The 21892-nt window shown below is 47.1% G+C and overlaps 1 protein-coding gene across 14 annotated transcripts; it reads right to left on the reverse strand.

Moving 5' to 3' along the window:
* Positions 1-1401: 1401 nt before the first annotated feature.
* Positions 1402-21410, reverse strand: TEX35 (testis expressed 35). 14 transcript variants are annotated; one of them, XM_063710609.1, is made up of 11 exons: positions 21253-21409; positions 20404-20454; positions 19713-19781; positions 18566-18622; positions 17807-17866; positions 14047-14111; positions 13609-13810; positions 13219-13261; positions 9018-9115; positions 4302-4358; positions 2921-2947 (listed from the first exon to the last, which is right to left on the reverse strand). In XM_063710609.1, exons 1-11 carry the CDS (start codon positions 21289-21291, stop codon positions 2921-2923), a joined length of 768 nt encoding a protein of 255 aa, XP_063566679.1. In that variant the 5' UTR covers positions 21292-21409. The 14 variants fall into 14 exon arrangements, with proteins under 14 accessions (XP_055222645.1, XP_063566679.1, XP_063566676.1 ...); XM_063710606.1 differs by lacking the exons at positions 2921-2947; positions 4302-4358; positions 9018-9115 and adding an exon at positions 12670-12805 and having other exon boundaries at positions 13218-13345; positions 20296-20454; positions 21253-21410; XM_063710611.1 differs by lacking the exons at positions 2921-2947; positions 4302-4358; positions 9018-9115 and adding an exon at positions 12670-12805 and having other exon boundaries at positions 13218-13261.
* Between the last annotated feature and the right edge of the window lie 482 nt (positions 21411-21892).

Genomic DNA, 21892 nt, shown 5'->3' on the forward strand with positions numbered 1-21892 from the left:
TGGCTTGCGGTGGGAAGGGAATCTGTCCTTGCATGGCCCTGGCACAACTGTCTCCCCAGGCCTGTTAGGCTCTGCTCACCTCCTACAGCAGGCTCTTTAGGAAAGACCCAGGCTCCCAGAGCCCAGCCCACAGCCGCTGAGGCAGGACTTTCTGAGCAAGTCTCTCCTGACCACAGGGAACTGCTGTGTGGGCAATTTGGCAGCACAGGCATCTGTTCTGCAGGGCAAAATGCTGGAGAACCAGCTGGAGAACCATGCTGCATGGGGAGGGCTCTCAGGTGGTGGCCCCTGGAGAGTCAGGCCTGCTGCAGCCCCATTACTTTGAGGCCTTTCTCCCAGCTCAGCAGTTCTCTGGCTTCCAGCCTTTTCCCTGAACTGACCTTCTGTCTCTGGCCTCACCCAAGCACACATGCAGAATGACACTGAAGTCACTCAAAACTGCTATAGATATTTACCCCTGATCTGCAAACCCCCTACTTGCCAATGATCTTTCCATGCCAGCCCCTAACTCTAATTTGCTTCCAAATTCCATCCTCAGCACAGTCTGAAATTGTCACTCCCCTCCAGCCCACTGCCTGGGAACTTACCAATTAGAGGTTAATTTGGGTACTCATTAAAAGATGCAAACAGGCTGGGTGTAAGGGCTCACACCTATAATCACAGCACTTTGGGAGGCCGAGGTGGGAGGATCACTTGAGCTCACAAGGGGTTGGAGACCGGCCAGGGCAACGTGGTGAGATCTCCGCCTCTACAATAAAAAATATTTTAAAATTAGCTGGGCATGTGCTTGTAGCCCTAGATACTCAGGAGGCTGAGGCAGGAGGATCACTTGAACCCAGGAGGTTGAGGCAGCAGTGAGCCATGATTGTGTCACTGCATTCTAGCCAGGACAACAGAGCAAGACCCTGTTTCACTCAAAAAAAAAAAAGATGTGCAAACGTCCCTGGGAGGGCTGGTCTGTCACATATCAGGGTGCTTTCTTTTAAGAGATTGAGCTCCTACCAACACTGAGCTGGGAAGAGCAGCAGCTGCAGACACTTGGCGGCTTTGGGGCGCCTCACACAATGCTGTGTTCTGCAGAGATAAGTCTCGGGTCCTGGTCTAGAAAGGGAAACAGGATGATGCCAAAACCAAACCTTTTATGGTTCAGTATTTTGTGTACACCAGGGCCGGGTGCAGTGGCTTCGCCTGTAATCCTGAGCTTTGGCTGAGGCTTGAGGCAGGAGGATCACTTGAGGCCAGGAGTTTGAGACCAACCTGGACAACATAGTGAGACCCTGTTTCTACAAAAAGAATTAAAAATTAGCCAGGTATGTTGGCATGCACCTGTAGTCCCAACTACTCGTTACTATTTTTTTTACTCAGGAGGAAAAATAATAACATAATAATAAATATATATACCATGATGGGATTGAAACCCAGCTTCTTTTTCTCTCCAGTCCTCTTGCTCCTACTTGTCTCCCTTCCTTTCTCTCTCTTCTCCACACTGTCCTTCCCCTATTCCTTTTCTCTGACCCTAAAACAGAAAATAGTCTCATTCCATTTTCTCTAAAGATATAAAACAGGGTTTTTTTGGCGGGGCGTGGTGGCGCAGCAAACTTGGAATCTAACCATTGTCACAGCATCATTTTACGGGAAAACACATCGTCCAGCCCTGTACCTGGCCCATTGCAGGTACTCAACAAATGCTAGTTAAGTAAATAAAGGAATGAATGGAAGTCCCTTTATTGTGAGTTCCAAATACGGATTTGGGGTGTCCTTTTGGAACTGATCCCTCTGTGAGGGGCCACTGGCTTTCCTGTAGGCACAGATCAGCGGTGTCAGTCTTCCTGGGTCCCCCTGAAAATTCCAAAGAGGAAGCCATGGTGGGACCGCGTGGGACGCAGGGTCTAGACTCCCAGTCTGGTCTGATTTTCTTGTTTGCATCCTTGCCGCTTTCCCTTCTGGAGAGGTCAGTGGGCAGGGACTGATGGGGCCACAGCGTCCTCTGCTGGCTTCTCACAGTCGCCTTTTGCCTGCCTGAGCTTATACATACAGTGCCCTTGGAATTGGAGGGCTTGGGGCAGGCTGCGAATGGGGATTTCTGGTTTTATTCCAGGCCCACTCCTTAGTGAATGTCAAGACCAAAGGTGGCTCCTGGTAATAAAATGAGTGTCAGGGTGGGCTCCCAGGCATTAATAACCTAAATGAGAGTAGGTTTTGTTTTTGTTTTAACAGCCTTCCTGGTCCAAGTGCCTGAGAAGTGTCAAGTGGAAATGGCTTCTTGCCCGGGCTCAGCGCTGTACCTCTGATGTCAAATTGGCTCTCTGCCTGCTTTTGAGAGGTGCAGCCTGCTGCTCCCTAAGTGAACGGAGAGCGTTTTCTCCAACAGCCCTGTCCATGACAGGCCTGGCTCTCACACACAGGCAGGGGCTGAGCCTTCCCTGATCAACACGAAATCTGGCCCTCCGACAGAGGCCCGTGGGCAGCTGAAGAGGAAGCCTAAAGCCTCACTACCTGCACCAGGCCCTTCTCAGCCTTCTTTCAGGATTGCAACAGCAGACAGGGGAGCGCTCCTGGGTAGGGTGGGGGGCGGTAATGGCAGGAGAATGACCCCCAGGCCATGGGCATCCCCTTGTTCAGAGCGAGGCCCCCTGTTTTCCATACAGCAGATCCCATTGCTTATAGTGGTGACTTTAGTGTGCCCTGGAAGGGCTCACCCAGGGAGTATTGTGAAAATGCAGATTCTGATGCAGTAGGTCTGGGGTAGAGCCTGAGATGCTGCATCTCCCACAAGCTCCCAGACAGTGCTGATGCTGCCGGGCCGGGGACCACATCGAGAGAAGCCAGAGTGTCCAGGAAACAGGTTCTTAAGTCAGAATGCTAGGATTCGCATTTCAGCTCTGCCACTTATCCTGTGACCTCAGACAGATTACGTTCATTACCTTCTCCCTGAGTTTATTTCATCCTGTATAAAATGGCAAGAATGACAATTTCAATGGCTTCATAGAATGACAGAGGGACTTCACAGGGTTGTCATAAGTATAAAATGAAATAAATAGCCAGGCGTGGTGGCTCACGCCTGTAATCCCAGCACTTTGGGAGGCTGAGGCAGGCAGATCACAAGGTAAGGAGCTCAAGACCAACCTGGCCAACATGGTGAAACCCTGTGTCTACTAAAAATACAAAAATCAGCCAGGTGTGGTGGTGGGCACCTGTAATCCCAGCTATTCGGGAGGCTGAGGCAGGAGAATTGCTTGAACCCGGGAGGCGGAGGTTGCAGTGAGCGGAGATCACGCCACTGTACTCCAGCCTGGGGGACAGAGCAAGACTCTGTCTCGAAAGAAAAAAAAATGAAATAAATAATATTAGAAAAGCTCTTAGCCCAGAACCCTCAGTGCCCAGTAGATGGTAAGTCTCTTGATGTCCACGTGGCCTTTCGACAGGTGCTTATTGATCCCCTGCTAGTGCCTGGCACTGTTCTGGGCCCTGGGATATGGCAGTGACAGAAACAAAATCTCCACACTCAAAAAGCTTAGATTCTCGTAGAAAAAGACAGACAATAAACAAATAAGTAAACTGTATGGTATGTGAGTTGGTGACAAGTGTGCTGGAGAGAAAAATAAAGCAGAGAGTAAGAGAGATAAGGAATGCTGGGACTGGGGGCCACTGAGAAGGTAACTTTGAGGTGAGGGAGCTGGCCGACTGGAAGGCTGAGAATTCTAGTGATGGTGGTGGCAGGGTGGTGAAAGGGGGTAGTGTTTGTAAGTGCAGAGGCCCTGAGGCAAGAGGGTATGTGTTGTGTTTGAAGAAAAACAAAGAAACTAGCGTGGCTAGAAAGTGCAAGTGAAATACCGTACAGGGTTAGGGATGGGGAAGGCAGCAGGGCGAATCCTGTAGGGCTTTGTGAACCACTGACTTTGCATTTTGCTCTGAGAGAAGTGGGAAAACACTGGAAAGTTCTGAGCTGAAGAGTGACATGTTCTAATTTATGTTTTTAAAGGACAGCTTCGGTTTGCTGAGACTAGACTGTGGCAAGTCAGGGTAGCACCCCTTGGGAAGGTGGGTGGGCAGCCCGTTGCCATGGAATTGGGGGATCCTCAGAGCTGCTGAGTTTAAGAGAGATGGATCTGGGCTCCAGTCAGAAGTGTTGGATGCCTGAGCCCATCCTCAGCCACCTTCTGGGCTGGCCTGTGGCCTGTGACCCGGGAGAAGGAATGTTGTGAGTGGGCACTGGGCCAGTGCTGTGGCAGTGATGGGATGGATGACACAGTCTGGCCTCCTCCTGGGCCTCCCCTCTTAATTGCTCCCAGATGACTCACCCTCATGTTTCTCTGATGACCACATGCGTCAAGGCCTGGGGCTGCCGCACCTGTTACCTGTGGGAGGGCTGGGGTGAGCCAACTGCACCTCACTCTGTTGTCATTGGCCACCAGGTTGACAGGAGTGAGATGCTGTGTTACAAGGGACCCACCCCTGTCTTCTAGAATAGCCAGTCCTGATCCCCACCCACTCACGTTTTCCTATTATTTTATTTCCTACCTCCTCTCAAAATAACTGTAGGTCATTTGTTTATTTTTTAAGGTAGATCAAAATTCATTTCATTGCAGGCCTCGACATGATAAGTGTTAGTCAATGTGTCAGAAAACTGGGTCTGTGAATGGAAGGCCTTTGATCCAGGAAAGGCAACTCTGACCTTATGGTTACTGTCAACACAACAGTTTTTAAAAAATCTAATTCCTCCATACATACTCATTTAATTCTCACAACACTCCTATTAACTAGATGTTATCACCCCTACATTCTGGAGGAATATGCTGAGTCTCAGAGAGGCTAAGTAACGTGTCTGCAGCATCCACCAATTTGTATCTGGATCCGGCTGGCTGTGACCTCTGAGCTCCTCCTATCTCACCTGCTATCTCTGAAAGAGTTGCTGGCCCCAGAGGGCCACAGGGCAAAGGGAGCAAAGTGCTGGGCCGGGAGCCAGAAAACCTGGGCTGTAGTCCTGGCCTGGCCACAGCGGAGGGCGCCTCGCCACACACCTCTGGACCTCAAACCCCTCACCTGTAAATGGAAGAGATTGATCAGACCATCTCCAAGATCTCTTCTGTGTGGCCTTAGCTAAGGCTTGTTTGGTGATAACAGAAGCCCACTCTGCCTAAACAGGAATGGGTGATACAGTCCAAGAGGCCAGGGGGTCCCTCAGAGCTAAGGTGGGAACTACAACTGGACCAAGAGGGCCTGGGACCCGGAGAGTGGCTCTTGCAGACCCCTCTCTGGATTGCAGGGCCTTTCCCTCCACTCCTCCACTTCATTCTTCTCTTTCTGTGAACTGGTTTTCTTTTCCAACAGATCAGCTTTTTCTGCATCTTCAGCTAACGGTGGCAGATGGCAACCCAGCTCCCAGTTACATATCTTCAATTCTGGGGCCAACTGAGCTCTCACCAAATTCCAGTTCCAAATCCCCAGGGAAAGGAATCCAACTGGGTGAGCTGGGTTTGGCATCCACCCCGGTCTAGTCAACCGGCTCCTGATTATGTCCAGGAGGGCAGGGTCCCATGGCACAGAAGTAGGGGCCTGGGTCAGGGAGATGCCCACCATGGCTCTGTACACAGGACAGGAATAGTATTTTTAGGAAAAGAGACAAAGTTAAGTATCATTCTGTCCCAGAGGAGGTGACATTGAGACCTATGAATAAAGCACAAGCTTGCCAGTAAAGCTGGCCTGTGCGCAGTGTCAGCAGGAACGTCTGGCAGTGGCTCCCTGCAGGTCTCTCCCCAGGGGCACAGGAAACAGCTTTTTGACAGCTAGGCAAGCCTGTCCCTGCACACACACAGATGTCCTGTTGCCTGTGAGTTGGGTGACATGGGACTGGGGCATGAGGGGGCTTGGGAAAGATCAAGGGATAGGGAAGGCAGAGACCACTGCCACCAGTCCTCGGCACTGAATTAGAGCTGCAGCATCATTTCCATAAAGAAGTTAGTGCCTCAGCAGATTGTGGCAGCTCAGTTTCCCTGATGACTTTGCTTCTGTTCTTAAAACTGGCACCTACGTAGGCTGGGAGGCAGCCTTGCTCATCCCGTCCGCCAGCCTGGCACAGACACGGTGATGTATGTATATTTCCAGACATGATCTGGGATGGACACTGGATAGTATGGAGAATTTTCTTGGGATCGCCCCCAAACCTGCACAGTCCCGGAGGGCTCCATGTGACAGGAGACCCCTGTTGGCACCCCGGGACCCTCAGGGATGTCCACAGTCCGAAGGCCACAGAGCCAAGAGGGCAGGAGTGGGTCAGGAGGGCCAACATGTGAATCTGTCAGGCTAGGCAGCAAAAGTTCAACCAAAAAATTTTTCCTCAGCCCCTGCCAAGTGCAGGGTTCTGACCTCCATGATGAGGATGAAGATGAAGACAGCATAAGCTCTGCCTCTAGAAACTGACAGTCTGCACGGAGAGGAAAGACATATGCAGGTTGGAACAGTAAGATGGGAAACACCTCTACACGGCCGAGTGACCTATTCCTTGGGTCCCTGAGGAGCTGTTAGAGCAGAGGGCAGTGCAGCGGGGATGATGGGAGATCCCTGGAGCTCAGAGAAGAAGGGGAGCGAAGGCAAGGATATGGGAATGTGAAGGGCACATTTGGGACCCTAGAGTGTAGGGTTTACAGATAGGAACGGGGGAGAAAAGGTGAAAAATAATATGGGAAATGCAAGGCCTTGGACGGCAGGTTAAAGAGTGTGTCTGTTATCCCACCAGTAATCAGCCCTGGGGATGGTTTTTGAGCAAGACGTTGAGTTGCAGAGTAAAGTAGTAGTTCGGGAGGAAATCTCTGGAAGTGGCGTGGACAATGGATTCCAGGCTGTGAGAAGAAACTCCTGGAGTCAAGAGGACTAGGTCAGAAGCTACTGGACATAGCTCAGGATCCAGACACTAAGAGCTTGGATTAGAGTGTGTATGGGAGAGGGGAGAATTCAGGAATAAACATTTGAAATGGTTAAAGGCCGTGGGACCCAGGTGCTCATTTGCTATGGGAGATGGAGAAGATGTGAAGCTTTCATGACTAACGTGGTACCAAGGGCAGAAAAAGGGCATGCTCTCCACAGCCACGCAGCCATCAAGTGGCAGGGGCAGGGCATAATCAATGAATTCTACACAGTCTCTGCCCTTAAGGGACTCACATCCTCTTTTTTCATCCTCAGCTCTTCGGAAAAGGCCCTAAGAAGCCATCAAAGATATGTCATGGAGGAAGCCATCGAAGAGGAAAGAGGAAGCTTTGTAACAGGTACTTTACCTGTATTCTCAGAAATCCTCAAAATAACCAAAGGAGCTCTGGGAACAGCTGCTCAGGGCAGGGGGCTCTGAGCTCCACAGCACTCCAGGTTTCCTCCAGGGATGTTTAGTCCAGGAGACCAAGTGGACAGGCAAACAGACAAGCTGGTGAAAGCCCTGTGGGGGGATGAGGTCCAACCTTTGGCTGGAGATCAGCCTGTGCTCTAGCTGTCAGAGAACTGAGCAAAGACAAGGACTCCCATCAGCAAGTCAGGCAGAGAAGGGTTTGGGGACACGGGGAAGTTTGGTTTTGGCTGTGTTGAAGTTGACAGGATGATGAGGCCCTGAAACAACAGGTAGATCCAAGCTTGGGTGACAGGTCAGGGCTTGAGTCCAAGGCTTGGGGTCACCTGCCAGAGACCATGATTTGAGGCCACTGGTCAAGTTCATGCTTCTTTTCTATTTTTTTTTTTTTTTTTTTTTTTGAGATGGAGTCTCACTCTGTCCCCCAGGCTGGAGTGCAATGGTTCAATCTTGGCTCACCGCAACCTCTGCCTCCCGGGTTTAAGTGATTCTCCTGCCTTAGCCTCCCGAGTAGCTGGGATTACAGGCGCCCACCAACACGCCCGGCTAATTTTTGTATTTTTAGTAGAGACGGGGTTTCTCTATGTTGGTGAGGCTGGTCTCAAACTCCTGACCTCAGGTGATCCACCCACCTTGGCCTCCCAAAGTGCTGGGATTACAGTCATGAGCCACCGCAGCTGGCCAAGTTCATGCTTCTTTAGAGCAAAGTTGACATTGGTACCTCTTAAACAAATTTACATTCCCTCTCAACCAGTTTACCTGGGAGGAATAACAAGCTGCCATATGAATACTGATGAGAAAGGAGGTGGGAGAGACATTTGATCATCAATCAAGTTATGATTATGAACACTCAATTAAGAAAGAAACGTGAAGTCAGTGTTCCTGAACATGAAGAACAAGACCAGGGGTTGGGTTTTGGAGTCACATGGACTTTTTTTGTTCCAGCTCATTTGTCTTTTTACCCATTAATAAATTAATCTAAACTCTAGATTCCAGAGCCAGTTTGATCTCTTTCAGGAGGCCCTGTGTCAATTTGGTTTCGACCTTCTGGTCCTGAGGGTTGATACTGAGTGCTACATACTCATTCACTGAGCAGTGTATTAATTCTGGGGCTGCTGTGTTGAGTGAGACAGACTCAATTTCTACCCTCCAACTCCAAGAAGGAAGTGAAGTAGGTCCCTAGAAAAATGTCAGGTAATTAAGGGAAAAGCCTAGGGGTCATCCATGTTGAGAATGGAGGCAGATGCTGTGGTCTGAAAGTTTATGTCCCTCAGAACTTGTATGCTGAAACCTAACCTCCAAGGGGATGATGGATGGTATTAGAGTTGGGGGATTGGGTCATGATGGCAGCACCCTCACGAATGGAATTAGTGCCTCTTATAAAAGAGAGACCTCTTGCCCCATCTACCATGCGAAGACACATGAGAAGATGCCATCTGTGACCCAGGAAATGCCTGCATTAGAAACCAAATCTGCCGGTGCCTTGAGCTTGAACTTTACAGCCTGCAGGACTGTGAGAAATAAATCTCTGTAGTTTATAGGCTGCTCCACTTATGATATTTTGATATAGCAGCCCAAACTACTAAGACAGTGGAGGAAGAGTAACCAAGAGAGATACAAAAGAAGGTAGGGGTAGAACAGGAGTCAAGGAAACCGGGGAATTCAAGGAAGATCGATTACTCACCAGGGTCAAAAGCAGGAACTCAATCAGAAGAACAAGACCTGCAGAAGGGTCAATAGAATTGGCTGTCAGGAGGTGACCAGCTTCCTTTAGGGGAGCAGATTCAAGAGAAAAGCAGGCAGAGGACAGGCATTCAGGGCTAAGCAGAGTAGGCATGGGGAGGCAGGCAGGCCCTTTCATACACTTCTCAGTGAAGAGGAAGCAGTGTAACCCACCAGGCACTGTGGACTAAGGAAAGTGTTCAAATATAGGGAAGAATGGACAGAGGGCAACTGGGAAAATGGCTTTTACTTAGATTATTTTAAAGAACAATCTGGACTACCAACAGGAGAATAGAAAAATAGATTATGAGGTAGACACAAGATAGAAACTTCATGGCAGTTAAAAAATAATGAATTACTTCTATATACAAACAATATGCATGAGTTGTACAATTTTGAGCAAAATAATACATAACATATTATTCCATTTATGTCAACTTTAAGAACAGGCAAAATAACACAAAATGGTAGAGATTAAAATAGTGGTAACCTGGATATGGGGCAAATGTGAGCTGGGAAGAGGGGATGGAAGTGTTCTAGAACAATTCCAGTCATGTATCTGTACGTAAAAATTCATCAAGTTGTATATTTGTGTGCATAACCATATAAATCTCAATGTTTCAAGTCTTTAAAACAATGAAGAGGAGATAGACATATTCTTATCTGTTGCTGAGTAACAACAAATTACCTCAAGACTTAGCAACTTAAAAACAACAAGCATTTATTATTTCATGGTTGCTGCAGGCCAGATGTCTAGGAGAAGCTTAACTGAGTGGTTCTGGCTCAGGATCTTCTCAGGCAGTTGCAGGCAAGAGGTCAGCCAGGGTTGCCATCATCTGAAGGCTCTACTGGGGCTGGAGGATTCACTTCCTGGTCAAATGGCTCACTCAAATGGCTATTGGCAGGAGGCCTCAGTTTCTTGCCATGTGGCCCTCTCCACAGGATTGCTTGGGTGTCCTTACAACATGGCAGCCAGCTTCACTAAGAATGAGTGTCCAAGAGAGAGCAAGATGGAAGCCACCATGTCTTCTACGACTTAACCTCAGAAGTGATACACATCACTTCTGCCATGTTCCATTCATTAGAAGCAAGTCACTCTGTCTAGCCCACACTTAAGAGGAGAGGAACTGGGTTCCTCTTGAAGGAAAGAGTATAAAAGGAGTATCAAAGAATTTGTGGGCCTAGTTTAAAACCACCACAGCACAGAACTGAATAGTGCAGTGTTCCCAAGTGTTTGGAGGCTTGGTAGTCAAGGGACAGGGTCTGGGAAGTCCCCTGTGGTGGGTAGAATAATGTCCTGCAAAGATGTCCATGTTCTAACTCCCTGAGCCTGTGAATATGTTATGTCACCTGGAAAAGGGGAATTAGAGTTGCTAACTGGCTAACCTTAAAATAAAAAGATTATTCTGGATTATCCAGGTGGGCTCAGTGTAATCACAAGGGTCCTTAAATGTGGTAGCAAGAGGCAGAAGAGTCAATGTCAGAGTGATGAGGCACAAGAAAGATCCCATGGCCATTGCTGGCCTTGAAGTTGGGGAGGGACCATCAGCCAAGGAAGGCAGGTGGCCTCCAGAAGCGGGGAAAGGCCAGGAAGCAGATTTTCCCCTAGAGCTTCCAGAAGGAATGCAGTTGTGCTGGCACCTTGATTTGTGCCCAATAAGATCCACGTTAGGCCCATTTCTTGTTGTCTTAAGTCATTAAATTTGTGGTGATCTGTGACAGCAGCAATAGGGAACTAATACAGAGTTCTGCCCACCCTTCTTCTTTTCCCCATTTCTGATCCATTTCTGCTTTCATCACATGCTTATGATTATTGTACTTATTTCTACACGGTCCATATTGTTATTCTGCATGTTTGCCATCTCACCTTTAAAGCTATAAGCTCCTTGCAAACAAGGCCTACATGTGTTTTGAGTTTTGTTTTTTAAATGTTTATCTGAAGCACCAAATACATTGCTCATTAATTTGCAGCCATTAAGAACTTGACCCGGAGAAAAGGGAATCTTTGTACACTGTTGGTGGGAATGTAAATTAGTACAGCCACTATGGAGAACAGTTTGGAGGTTGTTCCTCAAAAAACTAAAAATTGAGCTACCATAGATCCAGCAGTCCCACTGCTGCGTATATACCTACAAGAAAGAAAATCAGCATATTGAAGAGATATCTGCACTCTCACATTTGTTGCATCACTGTTCACAATAGCCAAGATTTGGAAGCAACCTAAGTGTCATCAACAGATGAATGAGGAAAATATCGTACACACACACAATTGAGTACTATTCAGCCATAAAAAGAATGAACTCCTGTCGTTTGCGACAATGTGGATGGAACTGGAAATCATTATGTTTAGTGAAATAAGCCGGGCACAGAAAGACAAACATCGCATGTTCTCACTTATCTGTGGGATCTAAAAATGAAAACAATGAAATTCATGGATATAGAGTAGAAGGATGGTTACCAGAGGCTGGGAAGGGTAGTCAGGGGCTTGGGGGCCGGTAGGGATGGTTAAGGGGTACAAAAAATAGAATAAATTAGACCTACCATTTGATAGCACAACAGGGTGACTACAGTCAATAACTGTACATTTTCAAATAACTTAGAGCGTAACTGGATTGTTTGTAACTCAAAGATAAATGCTTGAAGGGATGGATACCCCATTCTCCATGGCATGCTTATTTCACCTTGCATACCTTTGTCAAAACATCTCATGTACCCCACAAATATATACACCTACTATGAACCCACAAAATTAACCATAATAATACAATTCCAAAAAAAAAGAACTTGGCCAATTATTTATTAGATGGTAGAAGCAGCCAGCTTAGCAAAGAGATGAAACAAGGAGGAACTGGTGTGAAATAAAATATGAAATCCCATCATTCCCCCTCCTTCAAATTGAAGCCAAAGAATCACACCCAGGGCAGGACAGTTTCTGAAACAGTTTGCTCTGTATCTTCTTTACTCTCATCTCAAGCTGGCAGTTAAGCTTCACCTTCCCTCAGTCTGGGACTTTGGGGCAGGCACAGCGTGACCCACAGAAGGTTGGGTGGTCACTGGCTCCTCTCCACCTTTGTAAAGGCCTGAGGCCTCTGAAGGAATGTTCCCTTCGGGGGTGGAGGGAGGGAGAGGAAACCTTCAAGGGGGTGAGAAGGGTGGATCCCCAGAACCCAAGAAAGCTACCCAGTTCCTATGAGCAGCAGGAACCTGAGTCCTGCTTGGTGACAAGACCTCAGAGGGGTGCAGTGCAGGCAGAACTCGAGGCTGAGGGGTTCCCTGCATCACCCAAGACACCCTGGCCCCATGCACAGGTGGAAGCTGATTATGTGGAGGGAGCGGGTGGGCCAGGCAACAGGGTCTCCTGAGACCACACAGACTGGCGTCCGCTATCATCAGGGGCCCTCCCCATGCTATGACCTGGGACGTTTGCAGACCCAGGTGGAATGGAGGGAGGTGGTGGTTGGGAGAACCCTAAGATGACTAAGATGGAATTTCCCACCAATCCATCAGGAAGCAGGGGGAAGGGTTGGAGTCTGAAATACACTGATATAGAACCAAAAATAATCGACCTCCACACACTCAAGTTTTGGACTGGTACTCAAAACCATGACATCCCCTTTGGCTTTGAATGAAGGTTTTTAATCTCCAGTGGAGGCCTGGGGTTGGGGTGGTATTTAACAGGACAAGAAGCCCTGACTGTGCATCTTAAGGAGCTGGGAGGTGACGAACCGGAACTGCTGGTAGGTTCTGCAGCTGCGTTAGGTTGGAAACACATATTCGATGTCACTGGGGTTGAGGTACAGATAAATCAGAAGGCAGCTCCAGAAGCCAAGGGTGAAAAGGGTGCCCAGACCTGGTGTGAATATTTCCCACTGGATGGGGAGAAAGGGCAGGACCTGAGGCAAGGTCAGTTCCGCTGCTAGTGGTGCACCCTCCCCACCATGGGAGCCCCAGGCAGCAGCCTCTAGGCTGGGTGACCCAAGTCCTCCTTCCTGGTGCCACATCCTCTATGACTGAGCATGCTGGGTGGCAGCATCTGCTAACAGTCCCTACTCCTGGCACAACCTCAGGAGGGGTGTGATGTGAATGCGGCTGGGAGCACATGGCCTTGGGGACAACAAGGCACCTGATCGAGAAAAGGCACATCTTGTATGAATCTACCTACCCCTGATTGTAGTTGTTCTTTAGAGCACGCAACAAACATTTCTCCTGCAGAGGACAGAAACGGCACAAGAAAGATCGATTTCCCCTGGTCCAAGAAGGGCAGCCTGCTAGGCACCTCATCTGCCCTTGCTAAAGGGAAGGACAGAATAAGAGGGTGGAGCTGGCGGATAGGCCCATCCAGGGTCAAGTCCTGCATGGTCACAGCTAAGGAGGCTCCACAGGCCTAGAAGGCAAGGCAGGTCAGGGAGGGCGCAGGCTCGGGCGGCACCCAGAAGTCAGCAGCAGGCGGACCTGTCCCTTCACTATGATACAGCACAAGCTCGGGGAAGTCACCAGGGAGCAGGAGCCAGGGGTCTGGCACGAGTGCTGGGCTCAGGCAGGGTTTCACTTACGCAGCAGGTCCCACAGTGATGAAGGGGATCCAGTGAGCCCTGTTTTGCTTTTTGTGGTGCCATCGTCTTCTTGTGAAGAGCACAGGGTGCTCCATTGACTCCACCGGCTCCATCCATTTTCTTGGGCCTGAGCTGTGGTTCTCTGTGAGTCTTTCCCATCAGCCTGAGCTCCTGCTGCTCCTTTGGTGCTCTTCTAAGGGGACTGGGGGAGGAGGGCCAGGGAGGGGCAGAGAGTTGGGGAGACATTTTGCAGCATGACAAGGAGATAACCAGTACACGGGTGGCCATGGAAGGCCTTGACTCCAAGTCACAGGGGCAGTAGGAGCAAAGACAACTCCTCCAAGAGTCTGGGTGTCCTCTGAACCCCAAAGGGATCCAGCAAAGGGAAGGGAGGAGACCCTTTAGGGATGAGGAGAGACGAGTGCAGGTTACACTTACAGCTTATAGTTCTTCTGTGTATTTATTAAAATGTCCATCTTCTCATCCATATCTTTCTGCATTTCCTTCAACAGAGAATTCAGAACTAGCATCTTCATTTTGAAGGACTTTGGAAATACCTTCCTCCTGCCTCTCTGCAAACCATTCTGCATCTTACTTCCTCAAGAATCCTCGCTAGACTTGGGTGAGGTGGCTTTTGGAGTGTCCGTGACAGGTACAGCTTCTCCCCTTCCTCATCCCCCTTCCCCGATGAGACGAAAGCACAGGCAGAGACATTAGGGGACTTTTCTGAAGTCTCTAGGTGAGCCAGAGGCCAGCTACTGTTTTATCTGATCTCACACTTTGGATAAAACCAGTGCTTGCCTTGGTTTGATGCCTATAAAATGATAGAACCAAGAAGACCAATCTTGTGACCCCAAAGACAATTTGACTGCAATGTTTTGACCCTTGGCATGCACCCAGATCCTGCATATTTATGTTTGCTTCATCTTTTACCTAATTCCTGGCAAAGATGGTCAACAAAAAGTAAAATGACAGCAGCTAAAGGGATACATCACATGTATTATTCACTCAGAACAGAAAGAATAATAAAATCTTGACAAAGTTTTGATCTATAAAATGTGACCTGGGTAAATTGAATGGAAATAGTGGACATGAGAAAAATTCTAAGATGGTAGAAGCTATAACTGACAATATTTGTCACAGAGAAAAACAGGTTTGGGTTGTCATAAAATAGAAATAAAAACAATTTATTCCAATAAAATAATTTTCATTAAAAATGAAAGATTTGGTAACAGTTTAATTGATGTACTATAGAAAATTGATCAAGAAATTACACCATCTGCATAGAGATGATTTCATAAAATACCTTCTTGAAAAGCATTTTTAAATGTTAGTACAAATTTGAATAAAATATTTGTATTCATAGAGTCAAAATATCCTTGAAGTCAATGTCCCCTAGGTCCAAAACATCAGAGTCAAAATGTCCCATATTCTTACACGTTTCACCAACATGTACCCCTTCAAAATCATCATGTTCCAAACTGATTTCATTTTCCCAAGCTACCTCTATCTCCCCACTGTCATTGTCATCGTCACCACTTTCTTTTAATCAACCAGATTAAAATTTGGTGTCATCACAGACGCTTGCCTCTCAAGACTTCAGTCTCCATATTGAATCAGTCGCCAGGAACTGTTATTTTTCCCTCAGTGCATCTTTCAGATTTATCTTTTCCTTCTTTCCCTATACCTGGTCCAGCTGTGGTATTCTTGCTGCCAGACATCTCCACCTGCTCCCCGGGCCCCACCCAGGCCGCCTTGCAAACAAAACCTGCCGGGCTAAGCTTTTTGAAGTGCTCCTCCCAGAATATTCTTTGATTAAGAATCTCCAGAGGCCTCTTGCTGCTCACAGAACCAAGTCCTAGCTTGTCTGCATGTCTTTCAAAAGCCATCATTACCTGCAGCCTTTGTGCCCATTCATTTTTTTTTTCCCTCACAGTTTCCCCCAGTGGTCCCACTTCATGACTGATCCCCATGCTGACCACCATATACAACATACTCCTCCTGCCTCCTGCCCTGCTTAAGGGGTTCCCCTGCCTGAAATCTCCTCCTTTGTGCCTTTCCATACCCAGCCTCCCCACCAACAAAACACTTACTTTGTTTGGATTTTAACAGAGAAATAATTAATGCATGCCCTTTGTAGAAAATTTGGACAGTACAGAGGGATATAAAAGTATGAATATTCTCATCCAGAAATAACTGCTATGAACCCCTTTGGTATATTTCTTTCCAGTCTTTTTTCTATATATTTACTTATTTTTTTTAACCTAGCTGAGATCAGCCTGTGTATATTACTTGTATCTTGCTTTTTTAGTTCTTATTATAAATATTCTTTCTAAACATTGTCTTTAATAGTTCCTAACTTTTATTATATAAGTATTTCATAATTTATTTGGCCATTCCCCTACTGTTGAAAATTGAGGTCGTTTCCAAATTTTTATTATTACAAGTAATCCTGTCATGAACATCTTTTTATGTATACCCATGATGGCGTTTCTGATTATTCTCATAGGTTAAATTCTAAGAAGTGAAATTGACAAATCAAGAGGTTGATTTTTTTATATCTATCGTCTAACAATGTTCCAGTTTTGTACAAATTTGCACTCTAATTAACAGTATAAGAGCATTTATGTCTTATACTGTAATTGTCATAAATTAAAATTTTGCTTGAGTGTAACAATAATTGATTGTTCATTTGCATGTATTTAATTATGAGGTCAGGCCTTTGTTAATATGTTTATTGCTTTTTAGTTATATTCTCTTCTGTGGATTGTCTGTTCACACTCGTCTATTTTCCTACTTAGTTCTTATTGATTTATGTGAACTTTATATGTTATGGATAAAAACCTTTTTTCTGTGCTTATATTTTTGGAAAAATGTTCCCCCAAACTGTTTCTTTAATTCTGTAAATGTAAGTGATTTTTCTGTCATAATTCTTTTAAAAAAATCTTACATAGTTAAATATATCAATATGTCCTTTGTAATTTCTTCCATTGTATTTATATTTAGAACTTCTATTTACATATTTACTTAACATTTCTTCTTATTGGTTTTTATTATTTAAAATCACTTCATAGACTATTTAGCTTTACAGTGTTAACTGGCTTAAGTTTTTTCTTCATATAATCAAGCAATGTTTCTAATATTACTACCTAATCCTTTCCTTCTGACTGACATCAAAAAATCACCTTTATCATATTGTAAATTCTATAGAGCTGTGATTCTCAACCTTGAGTATGCACTGTAATCACCTGGGCAACTAAAACCCACTGGCGTCTGGACCTCATTCTAAGAGCTTCTGACTTAATCGTTATGAGGTGTAGCCTGGATGGGGAGGGCATAGGGGAAAGGCTTTCCAGGTGATTCTAATGTGCAGCCAAGGTTAGTAACTGCTGCTAAAGTGTTTAGGACCTGGTTCTCATCCACAGGCAAGCATCTGAATCAAAACGGAGTTTTAAGCAACTCCCGTCCACCCTGGAGATTTTTATTCAGTTCCTCTGGGAAAGGGTCTAAGTAAATGGAGTTTTAAAATTCTCACAGCTGATTCTCATTACATCCCAGGCAGAGAGGCTGTTGAGGCGTTATCTATCCCATTTCATTCATGTGTTTGGTTATCATTGGGCTGATTTAATAACTTTGTTTTTATCGTGAATTTTAATATCTGGTAAGGCTAATGTCCCCTAACAACTCTTGAAAAATGGGTACCTATTTGCTTTTGCCAGTTTATGCTTCTCAATCTTTCCCTTCGGAACTTGTCTAAACTACGAGGGCCCAGCACCATCTGAACATGAGCCCAGGCTCTGTTTTATTAGTGTTCCAGGTGATTCTGAAACACACCACATGTTGTCAATCACTGCTCTAGAATCTAGATCATCCTAGTAATTTTTTGAGTTAAAAAAGAATCTTACTGGGCTCTTGATGAGATTTGCATTAAGCTTCCCATGCAGTCTTCAAGGCTCAACTTGAGACTCACTTTCTCTGTAAGGACTTCGCTGCTTACTCCAACCCGCATTCATTTCTCATGCCTCTAAGCCCCTAACTAGCAAACAACGAATTAATTATTTGGCTTGCAATGCTTTCCTGCAATGGAATATGGGACTACTAGTAGATAATAAGCTCCTGGAGGGCACGGTCTGCTGGTGTCTCTTCCACAGTTTCCAGTACGGTACTGGCCCATGGAAGGCACTCAAGTAATGCTTACCTTCATAATTTCCACAAATTCGTGAAGTTTATCAAAATCCTTGTCCATTAGATCCTTTATCTAACAAGGAAGAAAGGCGTGGCTTGACAAAGCACAGAGCATGTTATTGAGGTTAGTTGTGGCGTCTTTCGGGCATTTTAAGCAAAGGGCAGCAGCTGCTCCTCTGGCATGGACTAATAATGGCCTGTTAGAGCCACTTTCTTCTCAAGGAGTCTGTGAAGGGACTAGGGTGCAAGCACCATCAAGTCACCACCACCACCAGCCTTGGCACGGCTTAGATCTGGCTACAGCAAGGCTGCATGTGGAGCTTGGACCACAGCTTCAATTACACTTTCTTGCTTGATTATTCGCTTTTTTCCTAAGGATGCTACAGGTGGTTGGTTGGTTGTATCATAGAAATGAGAGGTTTCCTGCTTTGCAACTTGCTCAGGGGAGGTGAATAAGGAAGATGGGGTTGGTCCCTGACTTCCCCTAAATTCAAATTCCAAACCAGCCCCTCTCACTCAGCTTCATCACTAAGGTGACATCACCCACCCTTATCAAAGAGACACTTTAGGGAGTCCTCAGTCACTCAAAAATTGGGTTTAGGCATCAAACAAGTAAGAAGTGAATAACCTAATACTGAAGTGCTCTGGGTATTAGGACTGAGTTACACTTTTCCATGCAATTCCTGCTTTCCTTCACTATTCAAACTTAAGGATTGCATTTTTCCTGAAGCTACACTTTCCCTCCATGATATGGAAGGCCTCATCTTCTTACCTGTTTTATCTCCTCCATTTTCTCCTTGAGCTCTTCTCTCACTTCCCTGAGTTCATTCTGAGGAAATAAAGTGGAGAAGAGAAGGAGGAAAGAAATATCTAGGATGGAGGGGAAACCATCAACAGGAGGAAAGGAAAGATCCTGGGACACTGTCAGAGAAAAGCTTCCAATAGGGAGGAAAGAAAAGATGTTGTTGAGACAATAGGATAGACCAGGCGCACTGGCTCACACCTGTAATCCCAGCACTTTGGGAGGCCAAGGCGGGAGGATCACTTGAAACAAGGAGTTTGAAACCAGCCTGGGCAACATAGCAAGACCCCCACCCCCATCTCAAAATTAATTAATTAATGAATGTTTTAAAAAGACTATAAGATAGTGGGACCTACAGGCATCATGTGTCTCTGCCAAAAAATGCACAGCCTGAATCTCATCATGAGGAATCCAACAGACAAAGCCAAACTGAGGGTTATCCCACAACATAAGTGATCTGTAATCTGTAAAAATGTCAATGTCCCCAGACCAGGTGCAGTGGCTCAAACCTGTAATCCCAGCACTTCGGGAGGCCAAGGCAGACAGATCAGCTGAGGTCAGGAGTTCGAAACCAATATGGTGAAACCCTGTGTCTACTAAAAATACAAAAATTAGCTGGGCGTGGTGGTGCACGCCTATAGTCCCAGATACTCGGGAGGCTGAGGCAGGAGAATTGCTTGAACTTGGGAGTTGGAGGTTGCAGCGAGCCTAGATCATGCCACTGCACTCCAGCCTGGGTGACAGAGGGAGACCTTGTCTCAAAAAATAAAATAAAAATAAATAAATGTCAGTGTACCCAAAGAAAAAGAACTGTTCTGTTCCAGATTATAGAAAAGACACCTGGTAATTCGAGGCAATGTGTGATCCTGGATCAGACCCTAGACCAGAAAACGTCTCCTTTCTGTTGTTATGAAACACATGTGTGGGACAACTGGTGAAATTAGAACAAGGGCTATAGATGAGTGTTGTCTGTGTGTTAACTTCTGGATTTTGATAATTGCACTGTGCCTATGTAAGAGGATATTCTTGTATTTAGGAAACAGGCACTGAGGATTTGGGGAAAACTTACACTCACGTGGTTTGGAATATAGACATGCCTCTGAGTTCACGCACTCACCTTTAGGTCCTGTGTCACTCCTGCTTTGGTAAACCGCCCTTCTTGTTTAACTGCTTTGTAATCAAATGTCTGTGGATTGAAACAGCAACACAGACTTTTGGGTATTGCAGATGGGAGGTGGAAGTGCAGAGGCAGAAGAGATCCCCCTGTGTTTCTGTTCCTCCCTTAGGGCTAAGGCAAGAGGAAAGCTGGTGGCCCCACCTGTGCAGGGGGTTCCTCTATCCTCCTCCCTCTTTCAGCTCATCTTGTTCCACTCCCCTGCTGGCCCACGGGGCCTCAGCTCCTTTTGTCCCTTGAACAGCCAGGCTCATTCCCACCTTGGGCCCCAGTGCATGCTGCCTCCTCTGCCTAGAAGGCTCTTACTCTGCCTTTGCAAGGCCAGAGTCTTGTCCTTCAGCTCTCAGCTCAAAGGAAGGCCTTTCCCTACCACCCACTCTACGGCAGCCACTCAGACATGTCTCCCTGTCTTGATTCCCAGCAGAGCAGGTAACACTGCTGAATGAGTCCTTGTTCGTTTATGTATCTGATTGGTTACAGTGTGAAGTTCTATGATAGCAAGAACTCTCAGTGCATCACCCAGCACCTGGGACAAATCTTGGCCACTAGGATCAGCAAATGACCCCTGACTCCTGGTCACTTCCCCATGGATCTCAGGCCTGGCTGCTGGCATGGCCTCAAAAGGGCTTCTTACTTTGGTCGGCTCTGGCTTCAATTCCAGGCAAACTGCCTTGTAGTTCTTGCTCTGCAAAAAGAGGAGACTGGGATTCAGGCTGGCAGACATCAGGATTGGGGAGGAGAACATCTGGCCCTCGCATGGGAACCCTGCCCCCTGCCCCCCACAACCATGCAACCCTGCCTGTCCAACTGGCTTGAGCTCAGGCTCACAGACCCCGCAGCACCCGGATCCAATTCCTAACAACTCACATCTTGTCGTGCTGTCCTCTTCCTATGGGCGTGTGTCTGCCTATTTGGCAGACAGCCCTCTCTCTGCTGGAGGGGCCAGCGTGGAGAAAACACTTTAGGATAACTACAAGCAAGCCCCGGAAGTGTTGTTTCCAGAGCAAGGGCTTTGGCCATAGGCAGATTTGCACTATAATCTCAGCTGACCTCTCTACTAGCTCTGTTATTTTGGGTGAGTTGCTTAGCCTCTCTGAGCCCCCATTTCCTCATCTATAAAATCGAGGTGATGATTATATTTATCTAATAAGGTTATTCTGAGCCTTAGCCCTGCTGGTTAGATGTGGGCCTGGCAGGCCTGGCATGGGCCGTGGAACCATGAGTGGTCTTGGAGTAGGGAGTGCTCCCTTGGCAGTGCTCCTTATCCCCAGAGGGAGGCAGCAGAGGCCTCTTTCCTTCCCACCCCAAGGCTAGGGATTAATCTCACACCCCTTCCAGACTGAGAGGCTGCTTTATGCTCAGTACAGAGAAAGAAAAACCAGAGATTCATGCGAGCATTCTCTGTATCCCCTGCCCCGACACCATCTCCATTCAGTAGGAGCTCAGAGAGGACCCACACTGTCCAGCAATGTCTCTCTTTTACCAGATGTGTTTTCTCCAATTCTGCCCTCTTGGCTGACATGATGGAGGAGGTCAGGGTGTTCTTCAACTCCCCACAACAGCCCCCGGGACCAGGCCACTGTCCTAGGCAACTTACAGGTCAAGGTGAGGGCAGGGTGACCACCCCTTTGTGTACGGAACAGCTGAGGTCACAATGCCAGGACCCACATGGTGGTCCAGAGTGTCACCACAGCTTCAGGCCTGGGGGGCTTCGGCCACTGAGATGAGGGGCTCAGGCCAGGTTTCAGAGTCCCACCAGGCCTCCCTCTTGCAACAGAAGGAAAGTCCACACTGAGGAGGATCATGGCCTGCTACGGTCGAAGTGCAAGGCACACGTCAGAAGCAGTGGCTCCTTCTGCAGCAGGACTCACTTACTGACTCAGAAGGACGTCCTCCAGGGACAGCCAGCTCCTCCTCTGAGCGCACAGCCCATGTCCTCTGCTGTGCACTCCTCACGCGAATGGACCCCACCTCGGACCGGAAGCCACCTTGGGTTGGAGGATGCCATGAAGTCTCTCTGGTTCAATGTGCATGCACCGTCTCGCTTAACCTGGGTTACTCTGTATGAGGTGGGATAGCCAGTCTCAGCAGGATGGTTTCTGATGCCTCTGACCTCACACTGC

This window comes from Gorilla gorilla, chromosome 1, assembly GCF_029281585.2.
Source record: "Gorilla gorilla gorilla isolate KB3781 chromosome 1, NHGRI_mGorGor1-v2.1_pri, whole genome shotgun sequence".
NCBI lineage: Eukaryota > Metazoa > Chordata > Mammalia > Primates > Hominidae > Gorilla > Gorilla gorilla.